At 39.3% G+C, this 26,477-nt stretch overlaps 1 protein-coding gene across 3 annotated transcripts in view; it reads right to left on the bottom strand.

Annotated features, from left to right (window-relative positions):
* Aftph (aftiphilin) overlaps positions 1 to 26,477 on the bottom strand; it is a 71,908-nt gene that overhangs the window by 43,204 nt on the left and 2,227 nt on the right. For all 3 annotated transcript variants that reach the window (XR_003846693.1, XM_008850635.3, XM_008850636.3), the window contains exon 2: positions 124 to 2,084. Coding sequence is in view for 2 of the 3 variants with exons in the window: in XM_008850635.3 (XP_008848857.1) it covers positions 124 to 2,052 (1,929 nt within the window). In the remaining variant the exon portion in view is untranslated. The remainder of the gene's footprint in view (positions 1 to 123; positions 2,085 to 26,477) is intronic.

The following is a 26,477-nucleotide window of genomic DNA, read 5'->3' as shown; positions in this document are numbered from 1 at the left end:
ATATTTCATATCATACAGAGACTCCTTTAACAGGTACTCAGTTAAAATTTTTTCCTTAAAGCTGAATTAGACATTTCCATTGCAATTATCATATCATACAAAATCGAGAAAATGAGTAAATACCTGAACTGAAGTGGCTGATTCCTGTAAATGGCCAATAGCAACTGTCCCTTTGGAAGCTGCTAAAGGAACACTGTGCATCTTAGGGACACCCAAAGTATCAGTATTTTCATCTGTCCTATGTGACTGCCAGACTTCCTTTCGATGATGAGATTCAGTAGCTTGCTGGTCTCCAAAAGCAGCCCAAGAACAACCATCTTTCTGTTCACCCTCAAAAGCACTCCAATCTACAGCTTGGCTAGGACCAGCTGAACTGAAGTCTGCAAAATCATCAGAGTCTTGAAAAGTACTACTGTGGCCTTGAACATCTGGGACAGAATCAAAATCCCCAAACTCATTGTCTTGCCCACTTTTCAGTTTTGAATCAGGTTCATTTCCTTTTCCACTAGACTCTTTTGCCAACTGATACTCTTCTGATAAGCTGTCAGAAGTCTGTTTTAGGTCTGACTCAGTAAATACCATTTCTTCTTGGCTAGAAACAGCATTTGTATCCTCCTCAAATTCTCCAAAATCATCACCTGTTTCACCAAAATGTAGAAAATGCTCCAAGGACTCTTCAAAAGTGACATCACTCATTGAATCTTGAGTACCAGTAATAAACGGTGGAGTGGTGCCACTGGCTGTGCCGAAGTCACCAAAATCATCCTCACTGGTACCATGACAACTCACAAAGTTGTTACTATTATTACCATTTTTCATGCTTGCAGAATCATCCATAACATTTTCTTCTGTGGGATCAACATTTGGGCTTTCGGTATTAGTAAACTTTCTACTCTCTTCTTTGGAAGAACCAACTTCTTCATTAACATCAGAAGTTTTAACAGAATCCACGCACAGGTCAGCACATTTAGAAGTAAATAAATCATCTTCCTCAGCTTTACACTGCTCTATCCTAATGGCTTCAGAATCATCAATTGAGTCTACTAAGCTCCAAGCCTCAGACTGAATATTTGAATTTAAAAATTCATCCTGTTGCAGTGTTTGAAGGCCTTGTTTTTCAACATGGAAACCTCTGTTGGTTACACCACTGATTTCTGAAACACAGGCCTGATGTTCTCTATTGATGTTTCCTTTATCATCAGAGTTTCTACCCAAAGATACTTCTACAGAACGCAGTTCGTTGGCTGTGTTAGTGGTGCTGCTTTCCTGAATGGGGAGTGGATCCCCATCATTTAAAACTGCATGTTCTAGTTCTTCTAGTTGTATCCTTTCCTTTTGGGAAAATGCAGCAAAATCTGCAAATTCCTCAACAGGACTAGGTGCAGAATCAAAACTACACTCAGCGCTGTGAGCACTAAGAGGCTTCCATCCCTTTGAATCAGTTATGTTGTCCAGATCATCTGTTCCCTGAGGATTTACAGTTTCTGACCCTGCAAACCCATTTGTTAGAATTTCTACACCAGGAGGCTTTTCACCATTGCAGCTCTCTAACTGCTTGGTCTGATGAACAATGTTTAAATCAGTTCTAAAATCTCCTGGAGAGAAACTTCTGGGTTGTTCAGCATTTGGTCCTTGTTCCACTGCTTCATTTAAATCTCCCGGACTTTCCATGCCATCAATGGAAGTACCTAAAGTTTTAGGTGAAATAATTTCTTTGCTGGTGGTAGAAAGTACAACATCAGACTGACCTTTCACAGAAGTAGAAAGTTCAGTAGTGATATCCTTATCATTACCATTTTTAATGGACTTAAAGCTTGGAAGGCTGTCTACATTTTCTGAATAATCATGAATTGGCATAAAATGGTTTGAAGGTACAAAGTCTTCCTTGGAGCGAGTAAAATCTGGTGTATCAAAGTCAACAAACCCTACACCAGAAGGGCTAACTTCTGAAAATCCACCAAATTCCCCAAATTCATCTTCATCATCATCCTCTGCTCCATTGTCTAGTGGTGGGGGAGATGAAGAGTATATTTGAATGATGTCTGGCTCCATTGTTCAGTGGTTTTCCAATAATTAATTTGTACCTTAAAAAAAAAGAAAAAGATTTTTTTTTGAGGGGGGTAGATTACATACAACAAGGTCTTTCAAAATCATCTCAAAGCTACTTGAAAAGAAGCAAAGTTGACTGGGCATGGTGGTAGTGTCTCTAATCTCAGCACTTAGGAAATAGAAGCAGGAGGATCAGGAGTTCAAGGTTATCCTCAGATATACAGTTAATCAGTCTGGGCTCCATTTGACTGTCTTCAAAAGCCCAAACAACAACAAACCAAAACCACCACCAACAAAACAATGCAAACTTAAACTGCTCTGTTGTTTGTGTGTACATAAATTTGAAGGAGAGTTTTTTAAAAATCTGAAGAGAATTAAAAAAAAATAAGTACTTGAGAGAAAATTTTATAGGTGTGCTTTTGAAAGTATATGTTCAAGATTTTCTGAAATCCCTAACATTTCATTAATGTTCTAACAATGCTTCCAGTAACAAATATGTAAAAAAAGAAAAAAGCCAGTAGGTCATAACTATGTAATCGCATAGCTACATGTATATATAAAGGTGCATGTGTGTCTGTGGAGGCAAGAGGACAAATCTTGATCCCTGTCCCCCATGTGGTTTTTTTACTGGCCTGGAACTTGTCAAGTAGGCTAGGCCAGCTAGCCAGCAAGCCAGGGATTTGATTGTTTCTACCTCCCAAGCTCACTTCCCCTCACCCCATGGGATAGAAACAAGAAAAAAAATCTGTAGATCATAACTGTGTAATCTCACCTACGGAGAAAAATAGCTTAAAAAAATACACAACTGGCTGGCTGTGGTGGTACACACCTTATAACCTAGCACTTGGGATGCTGAGGCAGAAGAAATGCAGGTTTGGGGCCAGCATGGACTACATACGGAGTCCTATGTCACACAGCCAAACCTTGTCTAAAAAAAGACGAGTGCTGCTGGGGTCCGAGGTCGATAATGAGTGAGGATGAACAAGTGAAAGGATGAACAGAAACACTGAAAGGCAACTGAAGAAGCAGCAAGGCAACTCAGAAAACCACCAAGCAACCCCTGACTCCAGCCCTGGCGCCAGAGCAGGGGAAAGGGAATCCAGCACAGCAAGTACAACTTGTTTCTGCAGTTGCTTTCTTCTCTCTGAGCAGCACTGAGGATTACGCCCTCAAGAGAAGATTGACTGAGGAGACCCCCACCTAAAAGTAGAAGGGAAGACTGAGAGATGGCTCAGCGGTTAAGAGCAGGCTGCTCTTGCAGAGGACCAGGGTTTGATTTCCAGCACCCACATAGCAGCTGACAACCAACCATAATTCCACTCCCAGGGGATCCAACACTGTCTTCTGACCTCTGCAGGCACCGCATAACAAGGGCACACTTACAAACTTGCAGGCAATACACTCATACACATAAAAAAAAAAAGGAGAGGAGATAATCATCGTAACAGACACACAAATCTCAACATAGAAAAAAAAAACCACAAGAATTATGAAAAAATAAGACAATATCTCTGCAAAAATTCATAACTCATCAGTAGCTGAACCAAATACATGAAATGCTGCATGAAATAAATAAAATGCTGGGCAAAGAATTAAAAAGATTAATTTTAAAAAAATGATCAATGAAGCTGGGAGTGGGAGTGCACTCCTTTAATCCCAGCACTCAGGAGGCAGAGGCAGGTGGATCTCTGTGAGATCAAGGCCAAAAGGGAGTTCCAGGACAGCTGGGGCTATAGGGAGAGACCCTGTGTCACAACCCCCCCCCCAAAATGAACTGAAAGAGTATAATAATAAATAAACATCTCAATGAATTAAGGAAGATGGTGCAAGGTATGAAAAAACAATTCAATAGAGAGATTCCAAAAAAAAAAAAAAAAAAAAAAAAAGCAAACAATTCTTAGAAAAACTAAGCTCAACAGGTCAACTACTCAGTTGAAAGCCTCACCAACAGACTGGATCAAGCATATCAGGGCTTTAGGGCAACATTAATAAATTATCATTCAGACATAAGGGATTAGGAACAGAAAATACAAGACCTATGGCACACGAGTAAGAGACCAGAATTATGAATAACTGGTGTAGACAAAGAATCAGGGGCTATAGACTAAATGCACCAAAAACCTATTCAAAAATTAGCAAAAAATTTTTGTGTATATGAGTGTATTATGAGTGTACTGCCTGCATGTATCTAAGTGTACCCGTGTGGTGCAGTGTCCTTGGAGGTCAGAAGAGAGTGCTGGATATCCCTGGAACTGGAACACCATGTGGGTGCTGGGAATCAAACCCTGGCTCCTCTGCAAGAGCAGCCAGTGCTCTTAATCACTGAGCTATCTCTCCACCCCCAAATTTCCCAAATCTTAATTTAAAATCCTAAACAGACATATTCAAAAAAGAACCTCTTGGTATTATGTTAAACTGCCAAAAGTACAAGGAAAGAATACTGAAAGCTGAAAGAAAGGTCAAGTCACTTAAAAAAGCAAGTCCATCTGAATAACAAAATTCTCAGCATAAACCCTATAAAGGTTAGAAGGGCATAGAATGATGTATTTTAAGTTTGAAAAAAAGTAACTATCAACTAAGATTATTGTGTACAGCAAAGTTAACCAACAGAATCAAAGGAGATAAAAAACCTTCAAAGATAAGCCTACACCAAAGGAATTCATGACCTCTAAACCATATACACAGAGGAGGAAGTAGAATGAATACAATCATGAAAGCATGGGAAAGAACAAATCTCACAAGAAGAGTAAATAAGCAAATGAGAATTTAAAATGAACCAAATATGATTAATTCAATAAATCATCAAACCTCTAAGATGAACAAGAGCCAGGTATGGTGGCACACACCTTAATCCCAGCATTCAGAGGCAGGAGGATCTGAGTTTCAGGTCCACCAGGGCTACACAGTGAGATGTTATCTAAAAAACAAACACCTCCCACAGAGTATTCAAAACAACCAGAAGAAAGATAACAAAACGACAGGAGCTGCTTTATACCCAAATATTAATGGTCTTAGTTCTCCAATTAAAAGATACAAACTGGCTGAATTAAAAAGCAGACCCATCAATATGCTGCATGCAAGAAATCCACCTCATCAGTAAATACACACAGATTGAAAGTGAAAGGATCTTTGAGGTTAAGGACTGGTCAGTCATGAGCCTTACTAGAAACAAATATTCAAGTCAGAAAAAAAGACTCCATTACCATATATTAATTTGAAATTATCTTCTTTATGAAATCGTATAGAGGAGGAAATAATTCCACTAGCTGAGATATTCTTCTATTGCTGATTTACAAAGGGGAAAATTATAAAGATGCACATAAATCCTATTTTCTTTTTTTGTCTAGTCCTTAATGTTCTGAGATAACTTAGCCTCTAAACTGTTTCCCCTTAACTAAGAAGTTCTTGGTCCAGTGAGTTGGCTCTGCAGGTAGAGATGCTTACTCGCAGACCTGACAAATTGAGTTCGATACCTGGACCTCACAAAGTGGCAGGAGAACTGACTCTGGAGAGTTGTCCTCTGACCTCCACATCTACTCTGTGTGCCCCCATCACTACATAAATAAAAAAATTTCAAAAGTTCCCATTTTTTCCTAGTTTGTTTGCTGTGATAAACATTAACCTAAAGCAACTTGGGGAAGGAAGAATTCATTTTATCTTACATTTAACAGTTCATCATGAAGGGAAGTTAGACTAGGAGCTCAGGATAGGAACCTAGAGGGAGGAACTGAAGCAAAGATCATAGAGAACTGCTGCTTACTGGCTTACTTCCAGGCTCCTGTTCCACTACCTTTCTCATACAGCCCAGGACCACCTACCTGTTTAAGGAGGTACAACCCACAGTGGCTTAGGCCCCTCTATATCAATCAACAGCCAAGAAAACACCTCACAGAAATAGCCATAAGATCAATCTGATGGAGGAAATTTCTCAAATGAGGTTCCTTCTTCCTAGGTATGTTAAATTGGCAACCGAGATTAGCCATTACACTATTTTAGGAGAAAAGTGCCCCCTGTACACATTCTGCTAGTGTGACTGCAATAGTTACAGAGCTTTTGGCTATATGTACTATTTGAACTTAAAAAAAAAATATATATATATAAAACTGAGGCTCGGGATGTGGTGCAGGTGGTAGAAGGCTTGCCTAGCATGTATGAGACCCTAGATTTTATCCTCAGCACAAACTGGGTATGGTGGCGAACATCTACAATCCCAGCACGAGGTGGAGGACAAAGTGTTGCATGTGACTGCAGCACGTGGGAAGCTGGGAATTCCAGGCCAGTCAGGGCTACAATTTGAGCAGTCTTTAAAAACAACAATAACAACAACAACAACAAAAACAAACCAAGAATCTAAAACAAAATGAAATTATTTAAACAAATCATCACAAAAGTCTGACAACAGCATATTATATAGTCATTAACTGAAAATTTTTTCCTCTAATATTTAAAAGCATTCGCAGTGATGGTAACATACCAAAATGACACAAAACCTAGCTCAAAGGGTCTCCATCCTAGTAGTCAAATCAGGGATAATTTGAACATTATAACAGATTAAGAACAGATTATAACCCACTGAATAAAACAACAATCTGAGTCCTCATAGATATAAATACATATGTGGATAGAATGAAAGAAAGACAGATGTAACAGGATATCTTTATCAGTTCTAAGTATCTTTCCATGATATACTTAATTATAAAGGGAAAAAGTATAACTTTATATGGTGAAGCTGGACACTACTTTAATCAACATGTACATCATAAGTGATGGGAACACCAAACTCATGTATCACAGATGAGATGCAATTAGAACAATACACAATCACTTCTGGAATATTGTTATCAAAAATACATAACCTGAATTCATGAGGAAACTTCAGACAAATTCAAATTGACAAACACACTACAAAACAATTGACTTATAAAAGTGCCAAGATAATAAGTATCAAAGACTTAAGAATTCTGACTGAAGACTAAAGAGACCTAAGTAAATGCAATTACTTGATTCTCAAATGGATTCCCTTTTTATAAAGGTCATTGGGAGTCTTTGAAATTCAAAGTCCAAAGATTAGACAGCAACAGTATGTACTGTTAATCTCTTGATTCTGAAGGACAGCACTGTGGCTACAGAAGAGAATGCTCTCCGTGGAAGGAACATACACAGACACCTGGAAATGACGAGGTAAGACTGGCAATAGTCTCAGTTATCCCAATGACCTTGTGACTCATGTTTGTGATCGTTTCAAAATTAAATGTGTGTGTGCACGCATGTGTATGTGTATGTATATGAGTGTGGGGTACATATGCTTGTGTGTGCACATGAGGCCAGAGCAGGATCCTATTGTCTTCCTCCATCACGCTCCATCTTACTGACTTAAGACAGTCATTCAGTGAACTAGAAGTGTGTCTTCTCAGCTAGACTGGCTAGCCAGTGAACTCTTAGGACTCACCCGTCTCTGTACTCCAACTGGGGGTTACGGGCAGCCTGAACGACACAGCTTTTTATGCAAATGCTGGGAATTCAAACACCCGTCCCTTGTACTCATATAATAGGTGCTTTTACCCACTAAGCCATCTCCCCAGCCTTCATAATGAAATAAAAAAAAAAAATTGAGGCTAGAGATGGCTTAGCAGTTAAGAATATTTGCTGCTGCTCTTGCAGAGGATCTGACCTTGGTTCCTAGCACTCATGTCTGGCAGCTCACAACCACCTGTAGCTCCAGTTCCATGGGGATCCGATGTACTTTTCTGGCCTCTGTGAGTACTTACATACAAGTTGCATGCACATACACATAAATAAAAATAAGTCTTAAAAATGAAAAAATCTAAAGTAGTCAGGGAGAGTTATCTGTCTGCATTAAAGACATACTTTTAAATATTTTATAATTTTTATTTGTGTGTGTGTGTGTGTGTGAGTGTATTGCCTGCATGTATGTAAGTATACCAGTGTCATGCAATGCCTGTGGAAGTCAGAAGAGGGCGTCAGTGTGGATGGTTGTTAGCCACCACGTGGGTGCTGGGAATTGAGCCTGGGTCCCCTACAAGGGCAGCCAGTGCTCTTAACTGCCGAGTCACCTCTCCAGCTTCTAAAAAATATTTTTTAATACAATTGTCTCTTTGGCCACTGTCTACTCTCACCCTTGAGAGTACCTCATTATTAGTCTACAATAATCTCTACCTTCTACACTAAAAAAATTAATTTTTGTATACATGTGTATAGCGTGTGTGTATGTGTGTGTGCAGGTCCATGTGTGCCACAGTGTATGTGTACAGGTAAGAGAACAACCTCCAGTATTGAACCTCTCCTTCCACCTTGTTTGAAAGTCTCTTGTTTGTCACTGTGTGTGCCAGGCTGGCTGGCCTGCTTGTTTCTGGGGGTTCTCCCATCTCTGCCTCCTACCTCCACAGGAACCCCAGGTTTATAAACAAGTGTTCCCCTGTCCATGTTGGTTCCAGGGATCCAAACTCGGGTCCCCATGCTTGCAGCAGCAACTGCTTTACTCATCTTGGTTGTGAGCTTGATAGTGTGGGAAGACTGAACCTTAACTGAGAAACTCCCCGTCAGACTGGCCTTTGGCCATGCCTGTGAGGTACTTTCTTGATTGCTGATTGATGTAGGAGGGCCCAGGCCACTGTGGGTGGTGCCATCCTCAGGCAGGTGGGCCTGGGCTATGACGAAAGTTAGCTGAACAAGCCAGAGGAAGCAGTGTTCCTCCACAGGTTGCTTTAGTTCTTGCCTCCAGGTTCCTGCCTTGGTTTCCCTTCATGATGGATTACTAAGTGTAAGATAAAATAAAGTCTTCCTTCCCCAAGTTGCTTTTTGCTTTTGGTCAATGTTTCATCATAACAGAGAAGAGAAGCAAATTAGAATGCACACTGAGCCATCTCCTCAGTGTCCCTCCTTTCTTTTTAGAAGACAAGAGTCTCACTATATAGCCCAGGTTGGCCTCAAACTTGTGACCCTCTTCTCTCAGCCTCACGAATGCTAGAATTACAAGCTGCAGTATGCTACTATGGTCGGCATGCCTGCATTTAAATATATACATTTGTGAACATGATGAAAGTAATATGTACATATGAAAATGTCATAATGAAATCTATTACTTTGCATAACTAATATACTATAGAAAAGAAAAATGTATTTGGAGAGATGGCCCAGGGATCAAGAGCACTTGCTTCACTGATGGCTAGCTGTGGTCTTGACTCCACATGTGGTCCTGGGCAACCAGGCCTTGACACTGGACCTTTCCCATTCCCAGGTACCAAGAGGTTTTCCATCATTTTTCTATGACTCTTCTACAGCCCCAGTGCGCCTTCACCTGTGCCCTACAGAAATGTAAATCAATTGAGCTTCTAGAGATAAAAATCACAGTCTGGAAAGTTAAAAAAAAACTTTTTTAATTGGCAGAAATCATCTCTGAATAAAGTGTTTTAAAAAGACACATAGATACATACACATAAATAAAAATAAGGAAAATGTGTACACTTAAATAAATGTATTACTACATAAGCTATATATATATATCTATTACCCTTACCACCATTTCTCTCTTTTTAGATAGCCTTTTAATCTTCCAAAACATCTTATGTACCCACCAGTTATTTCTCAGGCTTACTTTATATAGCATAAAGTCTTCAAAGTTCATCTCTTGTAGCTAATCTCAGATTTATTTGTTTTTAAGATTGAATAATACTCCACCGTGTATATATGCCATAATCTGTCAGTGGATTCTTGGGAGTTGGTTCCACTTTTTGGCTACTGTAAATTCTGCTTTCATGAACAGGGCTATATAATATACTTTATTTTTTAAAAATTTCTTGTTAAAAATTAGGATATAATTTTGTCTATGTGTTTTATGAAAGAAACAATATTTCTAAAAATTAAATCTCACAGCTGGCACGTATGTTATTTCTTAGTAATAAAAGTATATTTGAGAAATAGATACAAATGAGTAAATTTTCATGATTTCATTTGATGAGTTCTTATTTTTCTGCTTTTTAATTGAATTTCTGTACATTCCATACATCTTAATCATATTCAGATCCCTTCCCCTATCTGCACCCTCATATACTGCCAGCTCCCCCCCTGGATTTCATGCATTCTGTCATATATGTTAAGGCCTTTCAAATCAAGTTTGTGTCCCCAGATGTCCCTCCCTGTGAGTTCATCCAGTGGAGCTTCAGCCAGACATGATCAGTGAAACAATAACAAAATAAAAGAAAGTTGTAATAATAGTATAGTCCTATATACCATTAAACCAGCCTCTGGCAATATTGACATATTGTACGGCTTCAATACAGTAGTAAAATCAGAAACTGGCTGATAGGCTTTTAACATTATCGTAAGCAGATCTTAGTCGGCTTTCACTTTTCCTTTCAGTTTTTATTTTGAGACAAGAGTCTCACTAAGTTGCCAAGCTAGCCTTGAATTTGCTCTGTACCACTGATGAGCCTTGAACTTATGATCTTGCCTCAACCTCTGGAGTAGCTGGTATTACAGTCTGCACCACCAGGCCCAGCTTCAAGAGTGTTATGTAAATAGTATCAGACAGTAGCTAAACCCTTTAAAGGTGACTTTTTGCCACACCATATAAAACCCCTGAGGTTCATCCTGGTTACTGCATGTATCAACAAGTCAGTAGAGTTTCAATGCACAGATATACTACTTTGTTCACTCATTTAACTGCTGAAAGGCATTTGGGTTGTTTCTAGTATTTTACTATTATAAACAGAATTATAATAAAGATGCCAAGAACGTTCACATACAGGTGTTTGTATGAATGTTAAGTTGCCATTTTTCTAGGACAAAAGCCAGGAGTAGAACTGCTGGGAACTATGGCATATGTGTATTTAGTGCTACAGAACACTGCCAGACTGGCTTTCAAGTGACTGTACCATTCACATTCCTTTAATGGCTAATTTTTTTTTTTTTTTTTCGGATGCACTCTTGCTATGTAGTTCAGGTTGGCCTCAAACTCATGGTAATCTTTCTACCTAAGCCTTCCAAGGGGTAAGATCATAGACATAAACTTTGGAACTCAACAATACCTGATTTATTACTATTTTTTGTGGTCTTTTTGAGACTGGGTCTCCCTGTAGCCCTAACTGGCCTGGTACTCACTATGTAGACCAGGCTGGCCTACAGAACTCACAGAAATCTGCTTGCCTCTGCCTGAGATTAAAGGCATACACCACCATCCCAGGCAATACCTGATTTTTAAAGAACCATGTGTGATGTTTCCAACAAAATCTGTGGCTAAATTACTATTTTTTCCAAAATCTTTCATTGTTTGAAGGTGGAATAATTGGCTCGGGCCTATTTCAAAATCAGCTGTTAACACAAATATACAAAAATCTGAAGCAAAAATTTGAAGCCAAACCTATAACCAAGGCAACAACACAGGAAGTAGTAGTTTCTTTTCTGTCAAGTCTTGGTAAAGTAGTCTACTTTCCTTTCTAGGTGTTACAAGCTCTAGCAGCCTTCCAGACTACAGAAATTTCCAAATTTCTCAATAATGATTTCTGAACACTAATGAAAGAACATGCATTGCTCTACATTCCTCTTCAGCCGTTGTGGGCTCTGGCTCAGTTCATCCTTCAGAAGCTTTCAGAGAGATCAAGTCACTGCCTCCAAGTTTCAGCTAACCAACCTGTGTAAAGAAGGTTCAAATGATCCAGAAAGCCTGGTGTGGTGGCACATGCCTTTAACCCCGGCTTATTTTTATACAAAATATTAGGTAGAATCAAATATTTGCCCCCTTCTGTGTATGTGTTGCTGAGTACTGAAGAGCCTACCCTTCCAACGGCATTTTTGTTTTCATAGACCATTTGGCTTTAAATCATACCCCGGTGTCTGGTAGTTTAAGTTGTTCTCCAGCTTTGTTCTTCTTGAGAAACCACTTTTACATTGACAGATAGTTGGCCCCATTCCTTTTTTCTTGTCTTTGACTTCCTAAGCTCATTTTCCTTCTTGACTCCAGAGGTCGCAGTCTACAGACTCAGCATCTCCTCTTTTCCATTATCACAGAAATCCTTAAGTGCAGCTTCTCTTCTGGTGAAAGACTAATACTGAAATATTTTCACACATACTCTGCTGTCTTGGCTGCTAACCTGCCACAGGGCTCCACTCAGTCCATGGCTGATTGCTGCTGGACTACTGACTCCTTTATGCCAGACATCCCACACCAAAATTCTCAATTCACCAATCCGTTGACCTACCTGGTTTGTAGCCCTGAAAGTATGCTTTAGCTTGCCTTTTTTTTCCTTTTATATTTAATGTGTATGAATGTTTGCCTATATGTTTGTACATGTACCACATGCTTGCCGCGTGCCTCAGGAAGGCAAAAGAGGGTGTTAGAGCCCCTGGAACTGGAATTTTGAATGTTGTGAGCCACCATGTTGGTGCTAAAAACTGAACCCAGATCTACAGGAGCAGCAAGTGCTCTTAACCACTGAGCCATCTCTCCAATCCCTTTGGTTTGCATTTTTAATTACTGTTACTCAACTCCACTGACCCCAGTCTTATAAATAAGAGTGTGATTACCCACGTAAAACTTTGCAAAGTACAGAAGCCCTGCTGAGATTCTCAGTTTGCTTTGACTACTTTTAGCACACTCTGTTTATGACCCAGTAATGAGACTCTTGTGTCAACTGTTTGTGTTTACTATGGCTTTACTCTATCTGACTGCCAAGATAATACCCTCATGTGTTTACTTCCCTCTAACCTTGTCTTCGAACAAACAGGCATAACACAGCAAACTGAATACCTTCCCCACTGACCCCTTATTTGTTCAGGTTATACAGAAATTAGAAAGCTGGTTGGAACATCTTGTGGTGTGAAGTAAATAGGCCACTAGGAAGGATGAAGAAACAGTGTTGTATGCCAGGCACAGTATTAAAGTACCTCGCCCACCTCTTCCCCAAGTAGAAGCAGATATTTAAAACCCCATATTTTCTGGGTTTAAAAAAATGGCTTAGCTAGGCTTCTCTGCCCTATAGTAGGGGCCCAGACCTGACAACACTGCCCGAGAGCCTGTATCCAGCCTCCGTGTGGTGCTAAGAGATGGAAGCAACCTAAGTGTCCCTCAACTGACAAGTGGATAATGAAAATGTGGTACATTTACACGATGGAGTTCTACTCGGTGGTAAAGAAAGACGAAATCAAGAAATTTGCAGGCAATGGATGGAACTAGAAACTGTGATACTCAATGAAATGAATGGAACTAGAAACTGTTATACTAAGTGAAGTAACGCAGACTCAGAAAAACCTTTATTTGTGGGTCCTAGCACCAAATTCTTATATGAATATATATGCTGATATAACTGCAGGAACCAGGAAAATGGGAGAGAACCAGGGAGGTAAAAGGAAAGAAAGAACCCAAGAAAGAACAGTAAGAAACAGATGTTACTATAGGAGAAATGTGTAAAATGGGGGTAGTTAAATGAGAGGGAGAGAAGGAGGGCTACAAGAAACTAATGGGGATAAATGGGGAGAAGCTCAAGAGAGGTGGGACCATAGCAGGCAGGAATTAACAAGGAAGAAATGGGGAAAATGGGGACACTTTAAATGGGGAGGGCAGAGAGGGAGGATAAGACAGGGAGAGAGAGAGAGAGGAGCAACGAATAATGCCTAATTAGTATAAAAACCCAGAGGGAATCGTATTAGTTCAAAAACCTACTGAAGAATTACACACACTATCTCTACATGAGTCCATGTGTACAGCTGAAGACTACATAACAAGAAACAGTAGGAGACAGGAGAAACCTTCCTTTGAGTTGTTGGCCAGGGTAGTCCAAGAGACTCCCCCAAATCACACAGGCTATTGCCACAGCCCTTGATTACCTCCCAGAACTTGAAGGCAAGACCCTATTGCTGAAGACAGGACATACTTCGGACACAGGATTTGGAGCAATGGAGCTGCAACTGAGCTGGAAGCCACCTCCCCTGAAGGAGCAGTACGCAAGCTGGTAAGGGAGAACATCCAACCCCAGCTTCAAGGCCTAAAAACCCCATCAATGACCAGCACAGCAAATGACACTGGTGCAGTAGTGTCACTTTTATCTTGCGGGTAATCAATAGCTACCTAACTGGACTTAAAGCCCACTCAATGGGAGGAAACTTGTGTATGGTACTGTAACCTAGCCAAATACACGCAGCTGGAGCGGTCACAGATCTTAGAGACTCATAGGAACCAACAGCAATGGAGTCAGCATGCACAAGACCCATGCAAATGTAAATAGACAAAAATCCAGCACAGAACCCTGGAAATGGACAACAGGCCCCAATCTTAGTTGAGGAATTACTGGCAGCTGGTTATGGCTGGGTGAGGAAGAGGTGATCTTCTTAAAGGGAGGGACTCTAGATAGGCTGACTAGACCTCAGTGGATGAATTTGCACTGAGGGACATCTGGGGACACTGACTTGACAAGACAGGCCTTAACATAAATAACAGAATGTACGAATTCAAGTTGGAGGGATATGGGGGAGGGCAATGGGGAAGGGGGTATAAAGATGATTAAGATGTTCTATATGAAGTACAGAAGTATTGAAAAAGCTTATCTAAATATAATTTAATTTGTAAATTTATTATATAATTAATACTTTAATTAACATAAAGCATCTTTCAAGTGGAATTGGCCTGGACACAGTAAAATTTTCTGGGAGTTTTATTTCATTTTTTTAGTGTTTTTGAGTCAGGGTCTTACTATGTAACCCTGAGTAGCCTGGAACTCTCTATGCAGACCAGGTTGGCCCTGAACCCACAGAGATCTGCTTGCCTTTCTCTCCGAAGTGCTGGGATCAAAGGTGTGGATCACCAATTATTGCAAAAAAATATTTCTATCCACATTAAAGATACATGAAGTTGACTTTATTACTAATTTTTATAACCAGTCCTTCAAAAATATACAACTTGACTTATATAAGTAGATTATATAATTTCATAGGCTTGGTTGGGTCTAAATCTGAAGTTAAAAGACTGAGATTATCATCTCGACACCAGTAATAGTTTGTTAAAAGACAGGTATTTTGAAGAAGACTAGGCAAATGAAAGTCAGTTCTCACAAGTGCCTTGAAGACACTTCAAAGTTATATAGCTTCTACCCAGTTAGATCGAAGACTATAAAAATAAAGGCTTATAAAAAAGGTACCTGGTTGTGGGGCTAGAGAGATAGTTAAGTGGTTAAGATCACTGGCTGCTCTTGCAGATGACCTGGTTCGATTCCCAGCACCCACATGGTGGCTAATAACCATCCCTAACTCCAGTTCTGGGGGATCTGATGCCCTCCTCTGGCCTCCGCAGATATTGCACAACATGGGTGCACTTATATACATGCAGGCAATACACTTATACACATAAAATAAAAATAATTTTTTTTTAAAAAAGGTACCCAATTGGATCAGAAAGGATTCTTTATATACACAAGGTAAAGGGTACTCTCTGGGAAAGCAGTAGAGGTGGACTGGAGAGAGCCTTGCTCACCATTTAGCACCTCCATTTTCTTACTGCATATCTTTAGCAAGGGCTACCCTTGCATATTGCCTCTCTAATAAAAAAACCCTCTTAATTTTCCATCTCTGTATATTGTCACTTCAAGTACAAAACTACAAGTACCATGACACTGAAGTTGGCAAATATTTAGATAAACTACTTTGGGGTATAGAAATATTTTTTGTATTGGTTAACTGTTTCCTGTGGCCTGTACTAGATTAAAACAAAACAAACATAATTCTGTGAACTTTTTTTTGTTTTCTGAAACATTAAAACACTGACAGTTAAAAAAAAAAAAAAGGTACTCTCTGAATATCCCTCAAAGAGGTAATTAGTCCCCACCACCTTCCTGTCCTTTCTCACCCACATTCAAGTTGAATGCTCAAAGCACACACTGCTCACCAGAAGAAACTCTTTACAGTGCACCAGCCCAGCTGCATCAATGTATACATCATCTTTCAAGACCAGATAGATAGCCCTAGATTATCTAGCTTATCTAGAACTCTTCTAGAGTTCTTTTACAATCTTTCTTTTACAGGGACTGAGGTGCATGGCTGGAGTACAAATAAGAATGGTGATAGGAAAAGGGAAAAGAAAACAAACTACTTCACCTGAAGTTATGTGACTGATACCCTCTGATAGTACAAAGTATACTGGCAATGGATCACACCGTCACAGACACAGACACATACACACCACTACCTTTTCATCTGGTGTATCTGAGGTTTTAAAAAAACTTTTATTTTTACGTGTAAGAATGTTTCACCTGCATTGTGTGTAGGTGCAGTGCGCACCTGATGTCCATGGAGGCCAGAAGAGGGCACTGGATCCTCTGGAGCTGGAATTATAGACAGTTGAGAGGCACCCCATGTGTGCTGGGAACTAAACCTGCATTCTCTGCAAGAGCAGCCAGTGCTCTTAACCACTAAGCCATCTCTCCAGTCCTGTATCTGAGATTTATGATTAATCATGTTACATGTTAAAATAATTTGGGTGATGATAGGAAAACAGAAAAATCTGTATTTTCTTTAGAAAAATGAATTAAAATGATATATAAACAACACCAATTTGCAATACATATTTTGCCTGGTGTTACAGGAGCTCAAATTCTTTGAAATGTTTACAGTATCGCTACGGGACTTTCAAGAGGTCAAAATGCACTGTATTGAATCTGCCTATACACTCTAAATTTCTGTTCTACTCGAGTCATAGAGAAAAGCCTTCCTCTGAGCCACGTGAAGATTTGGATTTTAGTATGCTTTTCTGTTTTTGATATATTTAGAGGGTCATGATGTCACAAAACTTTTAAAGGCTCTAAAGTTAAATGTCTACAAAATGATCACTTTTAACTTCCCTTTTTGGATGACTGTTCTCAGCAGTTATCTTCAAACATACTAATAACACCGAGAGAGCACCTAATTTTTTTATGTAGACCAGGCTGGCTTGAACTCTGTTTCTGCCTCTGGAGTGTGCCACCACTCCTGGCCTAAGGTATGGATGTTCTGAAGAGAAGTAAAACATTCCTGTAGAGAGGCTCAGGAAGTAAACAACAAAATAGCTTCAAGGTCCTAAACTTGACCAGATTAATTAGGCCTCTCTCTTCATAAGCATATAAAAGCTGTAAGGAACAAGAAAACACTCTAAAACAAGCTGAGCTACTTGGAAGAAAGAAGGAGATCAGCAGAGCTGCCTGGAGAGGCTCAGCCCAACTGAGCTAAGCAGAAAGGATACTTTCTGCCATGTCAAACTGCCTCAAAGTTGTGCAGTGCACTCACTCCAGGTTTCTAGCTTCTGTGACCTGTCACCCACGGTGAAGTGGACTTTTGGTAGTGCAGCTGTCTGAGTCATTTCTGTTCCTGTAAGCAACCCCTCACTCAAATTCCTATAAATAACCCCAATAAAATTCAGTCGTTCACTGAGTTGGCCTTTGGTGGTACCCTTACTTTGGTCTGTTGCTGGTTCCTTATCTGGAGTGAGTAGATGTTTGTTTATGTCTCTCTAGGAATACTGTCACACAATAGGGTCTTGCAATGTAGCTCAAGCTGGAGTCAAACTTGGAGCAATATTCTTGTACCAGGTTTCATAATGCTGAGATTATAGACACGTAACCACCATGCCCAACTCCAATATTAAGTTAATATTTATTAAGGGCTTATTATGTTCCAATATTATGTGGAGAACATTAGTAATTAAAAAGCGTTTTTTTCTTTTTTGATAGAGGTCTTGTATATGGTCCAGGCTGGCTTTAAACTCACAATTCTTCCACCAGTGACTCTAGAGTAGCTAGGATTATAGGCATACAGCATCATCTAGTCCCTGTACTATTATGAAGTAGAAATCATCTTCATTTTACAGACGAATAAATGCTTAAAGTTAATAACTGTAGCATAAGCAGTAAGAGAATTAATTGTAAGCTAATCAAATATTTGATAAGATTTAAAATACTGCAGAAATGAATGCAGCAAACATTTTAAGAATTCCTCATACAATAGTTTCTGAGCTATTCCGAAAAATGTCTCTGAAACTCCACATTAATTTAGAAAGAGAAGATTTTTATAAATTCAAAGTATAACCAACAAAAATGCCAAGAAGCAAATGTTTCAAAATTAATGTAGACAGTAGTCAATATATGGGAATAAAAACAAGCAACAAAGTAGCTTTATGCCTAAGTTGAGCATACTAAAAAAGCCACACCTCTCAAAGTGACAACAAAATTTTCTATTTTCCTGGCTTTAATGTCAATAAAGACAATTCACAAAAGTACAAAAATCATTAAATGCCACGTCAGTTCTAACACAAGCAGCTGTACATATTTACTGAAGTGCTAATTACCTTATTAAACAGCAGTTAAGAGTTGTCATTTTATAGGAACTGGTTTTTGAAATTTCCCATAAAACATTTTCCTTGGCTGAGGAGTGGTACAGTGCTTGCCTAACAAGTACAGAGCCCTGGGTTCAATCCTAAACTGAAAAAAATTCCTTTAACCAAACATTTTAACACATATAAATCCATAATAATGCATTTTACCTGTGTTTGGATAGTTTCAAGTAAAAACTAAGATTAGTAGAAACACTACAGATTGTTTTACCTTTAAACTGTCATATTAACAAACCATATTTGAGAATTAACTATTTCCCCAAACTACTTCACCTAGAAACTGAATAACTAACATGCTGATAACCTGCTGATAACATGGACAAAAACAGAAGCAGCCCTGAGGAGGGTGCATCAGCACTTGGGAAAAACTGCTTTCCCTGCGACTCTGCACTATGGTACAGCAACATAATACAGTAGTCACTCTAATTCTCTATCCTCAGTCTACAATTTCATGGAGCCTTGGCTGGCCTCAAACTCACAGAGATCTGCCTGCCTCTGTCTCCCGAGAGCCAGGATTAAAGGCGTGGGCCACCATGCCCAACCTATGTCTCAGAATCTTTACAGTAAAATACAATTTAAAAAGGCAGGAAGAATTACCTTGATTTCATGTTTTCACTAAAATCTTACTATCCACAATCCTATCCATAGATAATCTCTGGACCTTCTGTTTGACTTCTGAAATAATATTCAGGGGCTGAGACTTTATTTCTTCATGCAAGACTTTTATTCTTACAACAAATCAGAACCACAACAACAAAAGCCTCCCTCTGTGCCTTTCTGAATTCCTCACCACAGAGCTTCTAGCACTACCTCTACTTCCTAACTTCCCATTCAAGTCCTCCAGACAGTGCAGCTTCAGCCCTACCACTCCACTGAAGCTGCTCCCGCAAGTTACTTTGCTTGGGCTAAAGACCATGAATGCTGTGTGGACACAGGCCTCTGTTGTTGCTTCTACATCCTTAGGGCCTGGCTTGCAATAGGAAATGAATATATTGTTCTTGCTGGGACATTTATTCTACTGACTGCTTTTGAATATACTTCCCACAGGAACTAGATTTCAGTAACCCCATCTTTGATCTCCCAAGTGTTTCACCAAATAAATCAGAAAGCACATAGGGTCAATCAAAGTAAGTGTAATCTGAGGAATGCTGGCCTGAAATGTGAACAGGAGAGGGTAAATGCAACCCTTTGGGCTGTAACCTGCCTGAAGAAAAAATTACACTGTCTTCATGTGCAAACTAGGGGAAAAACTGCTAACGGACAAAAATTTATTAGTGTTTTCAACAGAATTGCTAACATGAACACAGGCTCTGATTTGAAGCAATTTCTCAGCATACATGGAGGTGTTGGCTAGTGTCACTAGAGCACGATGCTATACTCTGGGTAATCCAACTACTTCCCTTTGCTTGCTTTCCAGCAATTTTCTTTAGTACTTCATGAAAATTTTCCTGTAGAAGGTTCTGCAAACAGCTGCCACAAATAGCTGACATGGTTTGAAAGGAATTTCTTCCTGTATGTTTTAAACTAGTATTTTGGTCAAAACTGATGCATTAAACCTCAAGAGACTAAAAAAAAAAAAAATCACAAACTACTTTGTGGAATTTCAAGACTAACGACAACACAGTAGTCTGTTACTTTAAAAAAAAAAAAAAAAAAAAAAAAGAGCACACCTTGACAGGTTCTTGTCAGTTGCCCTTCATTCCACACTCTGATCTCCAAACAATTATGTATGCCTACAATAAAAGCATCTTACCTTTTACAAAAGGCAACATCTACAATAGTTATAAAACCATAACTGAATGCAGTGAGAATTCAATTACCTGAGCTAATAGGAAAGGCAGGAGCTAATATCCTAGGTAAGCTAAAACTTACAAATATGGCCTTAAAATATGGCGTACGTAACACTAGATTTAACTCACAAGTTAAAAATTTTCCAGGTAATATTAGTTTTACTTTAACTGGTTCTCTGGCCCTTCATCAATGAAAAAAAGATAAAGTAGCAACAAGTGAAGTGACAGAAGGAAATGAGGCATAAACTATAAACTATACATAATCCACAGATCAAAACAAAACACTACCACAAGGACTACTTGTGGGGAAATTGTCATAAAACAATACTTTGCCAAAATAGTACTTATACGTGCACGTGTGTAGAGAACACCCAGGTGAACTTCCTGTACTAACTCCATGGAAGCTATGGAAAGAATTCCATAGTAAACAGATTTCTAGCTGATTAACCTCTTAATGTTTTTGCTTAAAGCTTTAGTGTTTTTTGTGGGTTTTTTTTTTTTTTTTTTTTTTTTTTTTTTGTCTTTTTGAGACAGGGTCTCCCTATAGCCATAGCCGGCCTGGATTTACTATGGAGACCAGACTGCCTCCAACTCACAGAGATCCCCCTGCCTCTGCTTCCCTAGTGCTGGGATTAAAGGCTGGCTTAAAACTTTACTTTTGCTCAGGATAGAGAAAGGAAAGGATAAAGACTAAAAGTTAAAGAAAAAATAAAATAAAAACAAAAACAAAACTATTTGCAATCTACCAAATATCTCTGGTTAGAAATGATCTGCAAATTAGCGTGTCATATAAATAGGATTTCTCATACTATTTTCCCCCTGATGACCCAGAGAATGTATCTTATATTGATGATCTAAGAAACTTTTATTTTTAAGTTCCATCAAAACAGATGTATTCTCTGTGTACTCTGACTTTTCTAGTTCTATTTCATTTTTCCTTCTTTTGTTTTATTTTTGGTTTTTCTGAGTCAAGGTCTCATGTTGCCCCAGCAGGCCTTAAACTCCTCTTCCACCTCTCAAGTACTAGGGTTATTGGCATGTGCCACCACACCCAAGGAGTTCTACTTCATTTTTTCTTAAAAACTGGTTATGATGGGTGCTGGATAGATGGCTCAGTAGACCTGGGTTCGATTCCCAGCACCCACATGGTCGGCTAACAACCGGCCATAACTTCAGTTCCAGGGGAATCCAATGCTATCTTCTGACCTCCATGGGCATTGCACAACACGGGTATACTTACACATACGCAGGCAATACACTCATACCATAAAATAAAAATAATAGATTGGTCATGGCTAAACTGGTCATACAAATCAGAAATTGGTCCTAATCCAAAAGTGTAAGATTTATTTTCTTTCTTTTCAAATTCCTTTAAATAAATTACTGCTTCCAGTGTAATAAGTGAACAGGGTTTATTTTTAAATTTATTATTGTTACTTATTAATTTTTTATTTTTTAAGACAGGGTCTCCTTGTAGCCTCAGCTATCCTGGAACTCACCATATAGATAAGGCTGACCTTGATCTCAGAGATCTGCCTGCCTCTGCTTGTGGAGTACTGGGATTAAAGGTGTGCATCACCACATCCAGCGATTATTTTAACTTTAAAATTACATTTACTTAGAGAATGTGTGTCTGTGTTTTTGTGTATGTGCCACAGTGTATGTGTGGAAGTTGGAGATCAACTTTCAGGAGTTGGTTCTCTCCTTCCCTCCTTCCTTATATGGGTAGGGATCAAACTCAGGTCACCCGGCTTGTGGACAAGACCCATATCCACTGAGCCCTCTCACTGGGATAATGTACAAATTTCTATCTGTGAGCTGCCTGACCTTCTTCAAAACATTCAATTATACAAGCATTCCTTCATATTGCAAAAAACCTAAATCCAAATAGTTTAGGTAAATTTGATTTGAGGCAGGCTCTCATGTAGCTCAGGCTAACCTTGAACTCACTATGATGCCAATGATGACCTTGAACTCTTGATCCTCCTCCTCCTCCTACTTCCCAAGTGCTGTGATCATAGGCTTGTGCCACCATGCCCACCTAAGGTAACTACTTCACTGCCTTAATCTCAGCACTTGGGAGGCAGAGGCAGGAGGCTCTAAGTTCAAGGCCAGCCTGGTCTACATAGTAGAGCCAGGTCAGCCAGGTTATATAGTGAGACACTGTCTCAAAAACTGTAACAGCAACACATTTTGTGTGTGTGTGTGTGTGTGTGTGTGTGTGTGTGTAAAAATGTGTGCTATATTAACTACTAATAGGGAGAGTGAGAGATCAGGAGCCGAGTGTGGTGGCAGGCACATTCCTACAATCCCATTACTAGGGAGGCTGAAGCCACAAGTTTGAAGCCACCCTGGGTTGCACAGTAAGTACCAAGCCAGGCAGGAATATAGTGAAACCTTGCTTTAAGAATCCAAACCAATCTGATTTGGCAGGAAAAAAAAAATCTAAACCAAAACAGTAAGAGATCTCTGTTTAAAAATGTAGCCTTTGACAATCAGGATTCTAAAAACAGATCACAGCTGATTGGGAAGAGGAGGAATGGTGAAAATGAGGAAAAAGCCCCAAGAAAGAAAAATAAGTTGAAGGATTTAAGAGAAAATGACAGGCACTAAGGACAGCACATGGGGCACTGTCAAGGCACAATAAAACATGTAATAAGAATTTGGTTAGAATCCAGGACAGATGAACGGAGTAGGCTTAGACATTGCTTGTCTGGGCTTCAGTCTTTATAAAGGATTGTCGCTATAACTTTTTTGAGTGTGGGAATGGAAAGATTACTGAAGGTTTCAATTCAAAGCTGTTCTACTACTTCACATTACTCCTATCACAATGATCCTGGCCACTGCAGTCTCTGAGTTGTATTATGGGATCCATTTTCTAAATGGACATTTCTGCTGCCACTCTTGTACTCCTATGTCTATTTTCTCTACAGTAGGTGCATGTATCTTTACTGGGGGGTAGAGTGGGGTACAAGAGATTGAATCCACAGTCTTCACATGCTTGGGGATAGGCTCTTTCACATTCTCAACTCTAACATACCCAAGTAAAACATACGTTACGGGACATTTTACTTGGCTGCCCTGCAATGACTTCTCACAGCACACAATAAAAAGCTAAGGTCACTAGAATGCCTATAAAGAGTTTCCAACACTGCCCACCCATCCTCTGTCTCTGATCTGACCTCCTACTGACACTCCTACTACTTTAACCACACTGGATTTACCTGCCACTGTCTTCTGGATATTCCAGGCATACATTTGCTTCTACATTATTTTGTTCTTACTTCCTGTAGGCCTTATATGTTCTCTAACTCCATCACAAACAGCCAGCCCCATTAACACCACATAACTGCCCAGTCCCTAGCTTAAAAAAGCAGCACTCCTTTATCCTCCAAACTAACTCTTTTCCTTATCTTTTAATTTTTTGGCTTTATTTATTTTTGTATGTCTGAGTGTTTTGCCTGCATGTACGTAAGTGCACCTGTGTGTGTGATGCCTTACAGATCAGCAGAGTGTTGGCTCCCCTCCCTGGAACTGGAGTTACAGACGGTTGTTGGCCATCACATGGCTGCTGGAAACCAAACCTGGGTCCTCTGCAAGAGCAGCCAGTGCTCTAAACCACTGAGCCATCTCTCTAGCCCTGAATTCTTTTTATGTAGCATAAATATGTGCCATTTTAGGGTGATATTTGTCCCAAATGCAAACATGTATGCATGCACATACACACAAGAAGTCAAATTTGTATGAGGGCAGACTTTTATTACTATTTTTAAGTTATTATTTTTTACTACTGTTTGCTCATTTCAGTATCCTCAACACCTAGAAAAGGGCCTGACATAGAGCAGGTACTTGCCAAATACTTGTAAGAATGACAAAAAGAGGGTATGATGGCCTTAGCAGATATTTAGTTGAAATGGTTTACAATATGCCATGTTTATAGAAATATAATCTACTGCAGGAAATCTACTCACTATTATAATGCTTGTAAATTAAACAGTGACCATATAGACGTTTAGTTTCTTAGCAATTTCTCTTGAAAAAGCTTGCCTTTAGGTTAGCTATTTGGAACAGAGGTCGTAGTGACCAACAAGAATAAAATGGAATATTAACTGTTTTTCTCCTCTTTCTATTTCTCAGGAACTCTTCCTCTCTACCTATAAGTCCCTACTGTAAACTACAGCAAGACACCAAAACTAAGAATGTCATACAGGGCTGCTGAGATGTTTGGCACCAATTAGAAGGGAGCCCGGGCCAAGAAGTTAAGGGAAAAGAAATTTGAAAAACTTTAAGCTCCTTGCATTTTAAAATGAAGTCAATACAAAATAACACTGACAACTTCCCTATTTTCTTCTGAAACATAATACTGAAAGACACAGTGATACACTGTTTTGAAGGTAAGCACTTAAAACTTCATTTTACTATAAAGCATTTCGAGCAATAAAACAAAGTTCAGGGGGAAAGAAGTGATCCCACACCCACTGTATACCTGTGACATCTTAATCTCTTAACCAAATATGTTTCAGATACATTGGAAAGACAGGTGTTGAAAATCCACTTGAAAAGTCACGGGTTCCTTTCGGATCCTTTATCCCTTTAATTCTTACTTGGTGTTTATCATTTCCAGGCTTTCTTTTTGTGCAGTGCTGGGACTGAATCCAGGGTCTGATAAATGCAGGTAAAAGTTCTACCACTGAGCTGAGTATCCCTAGGCCATGCATGTTTTTATAATTTTGGGTTTTTTTTCACTTTACATTTTTATGTGTATGTATATTGTGCCTGCATGTAAGTTCATGTAACTGCATGTACATACAATGCCTGTGGAGGTCAGAAGAGGGTGCTGGATCCCCTGAAACTTGAGCTATGGATGGCTGTTAGCTGCCATGTAGGTGCTGGGAAACCAGGGCCTGTGAAAGAGCAGCCAGTGTTCTTAACCACTGAGCAATTTCTCCAGTCCTATTTTTATGCTTTGGACACATCATGAATTCTGGCAAATAAATGGTATAGTTTTGCATGTTTTGAAATTATATAAATGGTATATCTGCCTATTACTTGCCTTAAGAAAATTACTCTGTGCTCCGGTTTCCTCTGAAAAATGGGGACTACTTACTAGTACCTACCACTATTAAGCACTACTTACTATATAGGATTGTTTTGAGAATTAAATGACAATATACTCACAGAAAGCTTTTTAAAATTACATTTAGTTGTGTATGTACGTATGTATGTGATGTGTTTGTGTGTTCGTGTGTCTATGCATGCACACACTGCATAGCATGGGTGTTGAGATCAGTGAACAACCTGTGAGAGTCAGTCCTCTTCTTCCACTATCAAACTCAGGTCATCAGGCTTGGTAGCAGACAACTTTGTACACTGAACCACTTCACTGACTCCAGAAGCATTTTAAAAAGAATCTTGCTGGGCTGGGAACGTAGTTAGTGAGTGTGGGACCCTGAGTTTACTACTCAGCAACACAACACAAACGAGAAGGGAAAGTATCTTGCTCATAGAAAGCAGTGCGTATTAGTGTTAGCAATTATCATACAAAGCTGCAAAAGGACTTGTGACTTTAGGAAAAACATTATCAAAATGACACGTAAAATTATATAACTGCAAATATTTTCAAAGTTATACTGAAACAAAACACACAAGTCTCTCTAGCCTATATGAGAAATTGAAATCAGTTAGAGAAAAAAGCCTTTATTAATTTGCAAATTGTTGGAAGCACCTGTAATGCCAGTACTTGAGACATAGAGGCAGATCAGCCTCAGCTACATATTGTTTGAGGCTACACTGGACTACATGAAATCCTGCCTCAAAAAAACAAAAGCAAATTGCTGGTAACACTAAATAAGAATATAAGTACCCAAATAATTCTTGATGATTCTTAATATCTAAATACACTCCTATAATGAGACAAGGGTAAGGTTGGGGAGCAAAGGGTAATTTCTCGATGAGATGCTATTCAAAGAATTCTTTGCCTGTTGAGGAAGGCTTTTTAAAGACCAGAAAAAAATAAAACATGACTTGTTACTCAAATTTTACTGCTTTTCTTATCTAGTTTTTTTTATTAAATGTAAGGAGAACAAATTAAAAAATGTTTTATAGGCCGGGTGTGGTGGCGCACACCTTTAATCCCAGCACTCAGGAGGCAGAGACACGAAGATCTCTGTGAGTTTGAGGCCAGCCTGGTCTACATGGTGTTCCAGGACAGCTGGGGCTACAGGGAGACCTGTCTCAAAAAAAAAAATCCAAAACAGTTCAGGAAGTAAATC

Source organism: Nannospalax galili, unplaced genomic scaffold (genome assembly GCF_000622305.1).
Source record: "Nannospalax galili isolate Female #2095 unplaced genomic scaffold, S.galili_v1.0 scaffold805, whole genome shotgun sequence".
NCBI lineage: Eukaryota > Metazoa > Chordata > Mammalia > Rodentia > Spalacidae > Nannospalax > Nannospalax galili.
Note: the sequence above shows the minus strand (reverse complement) of the source record. Positions and strands in the feature narration are given on the sequence as shown.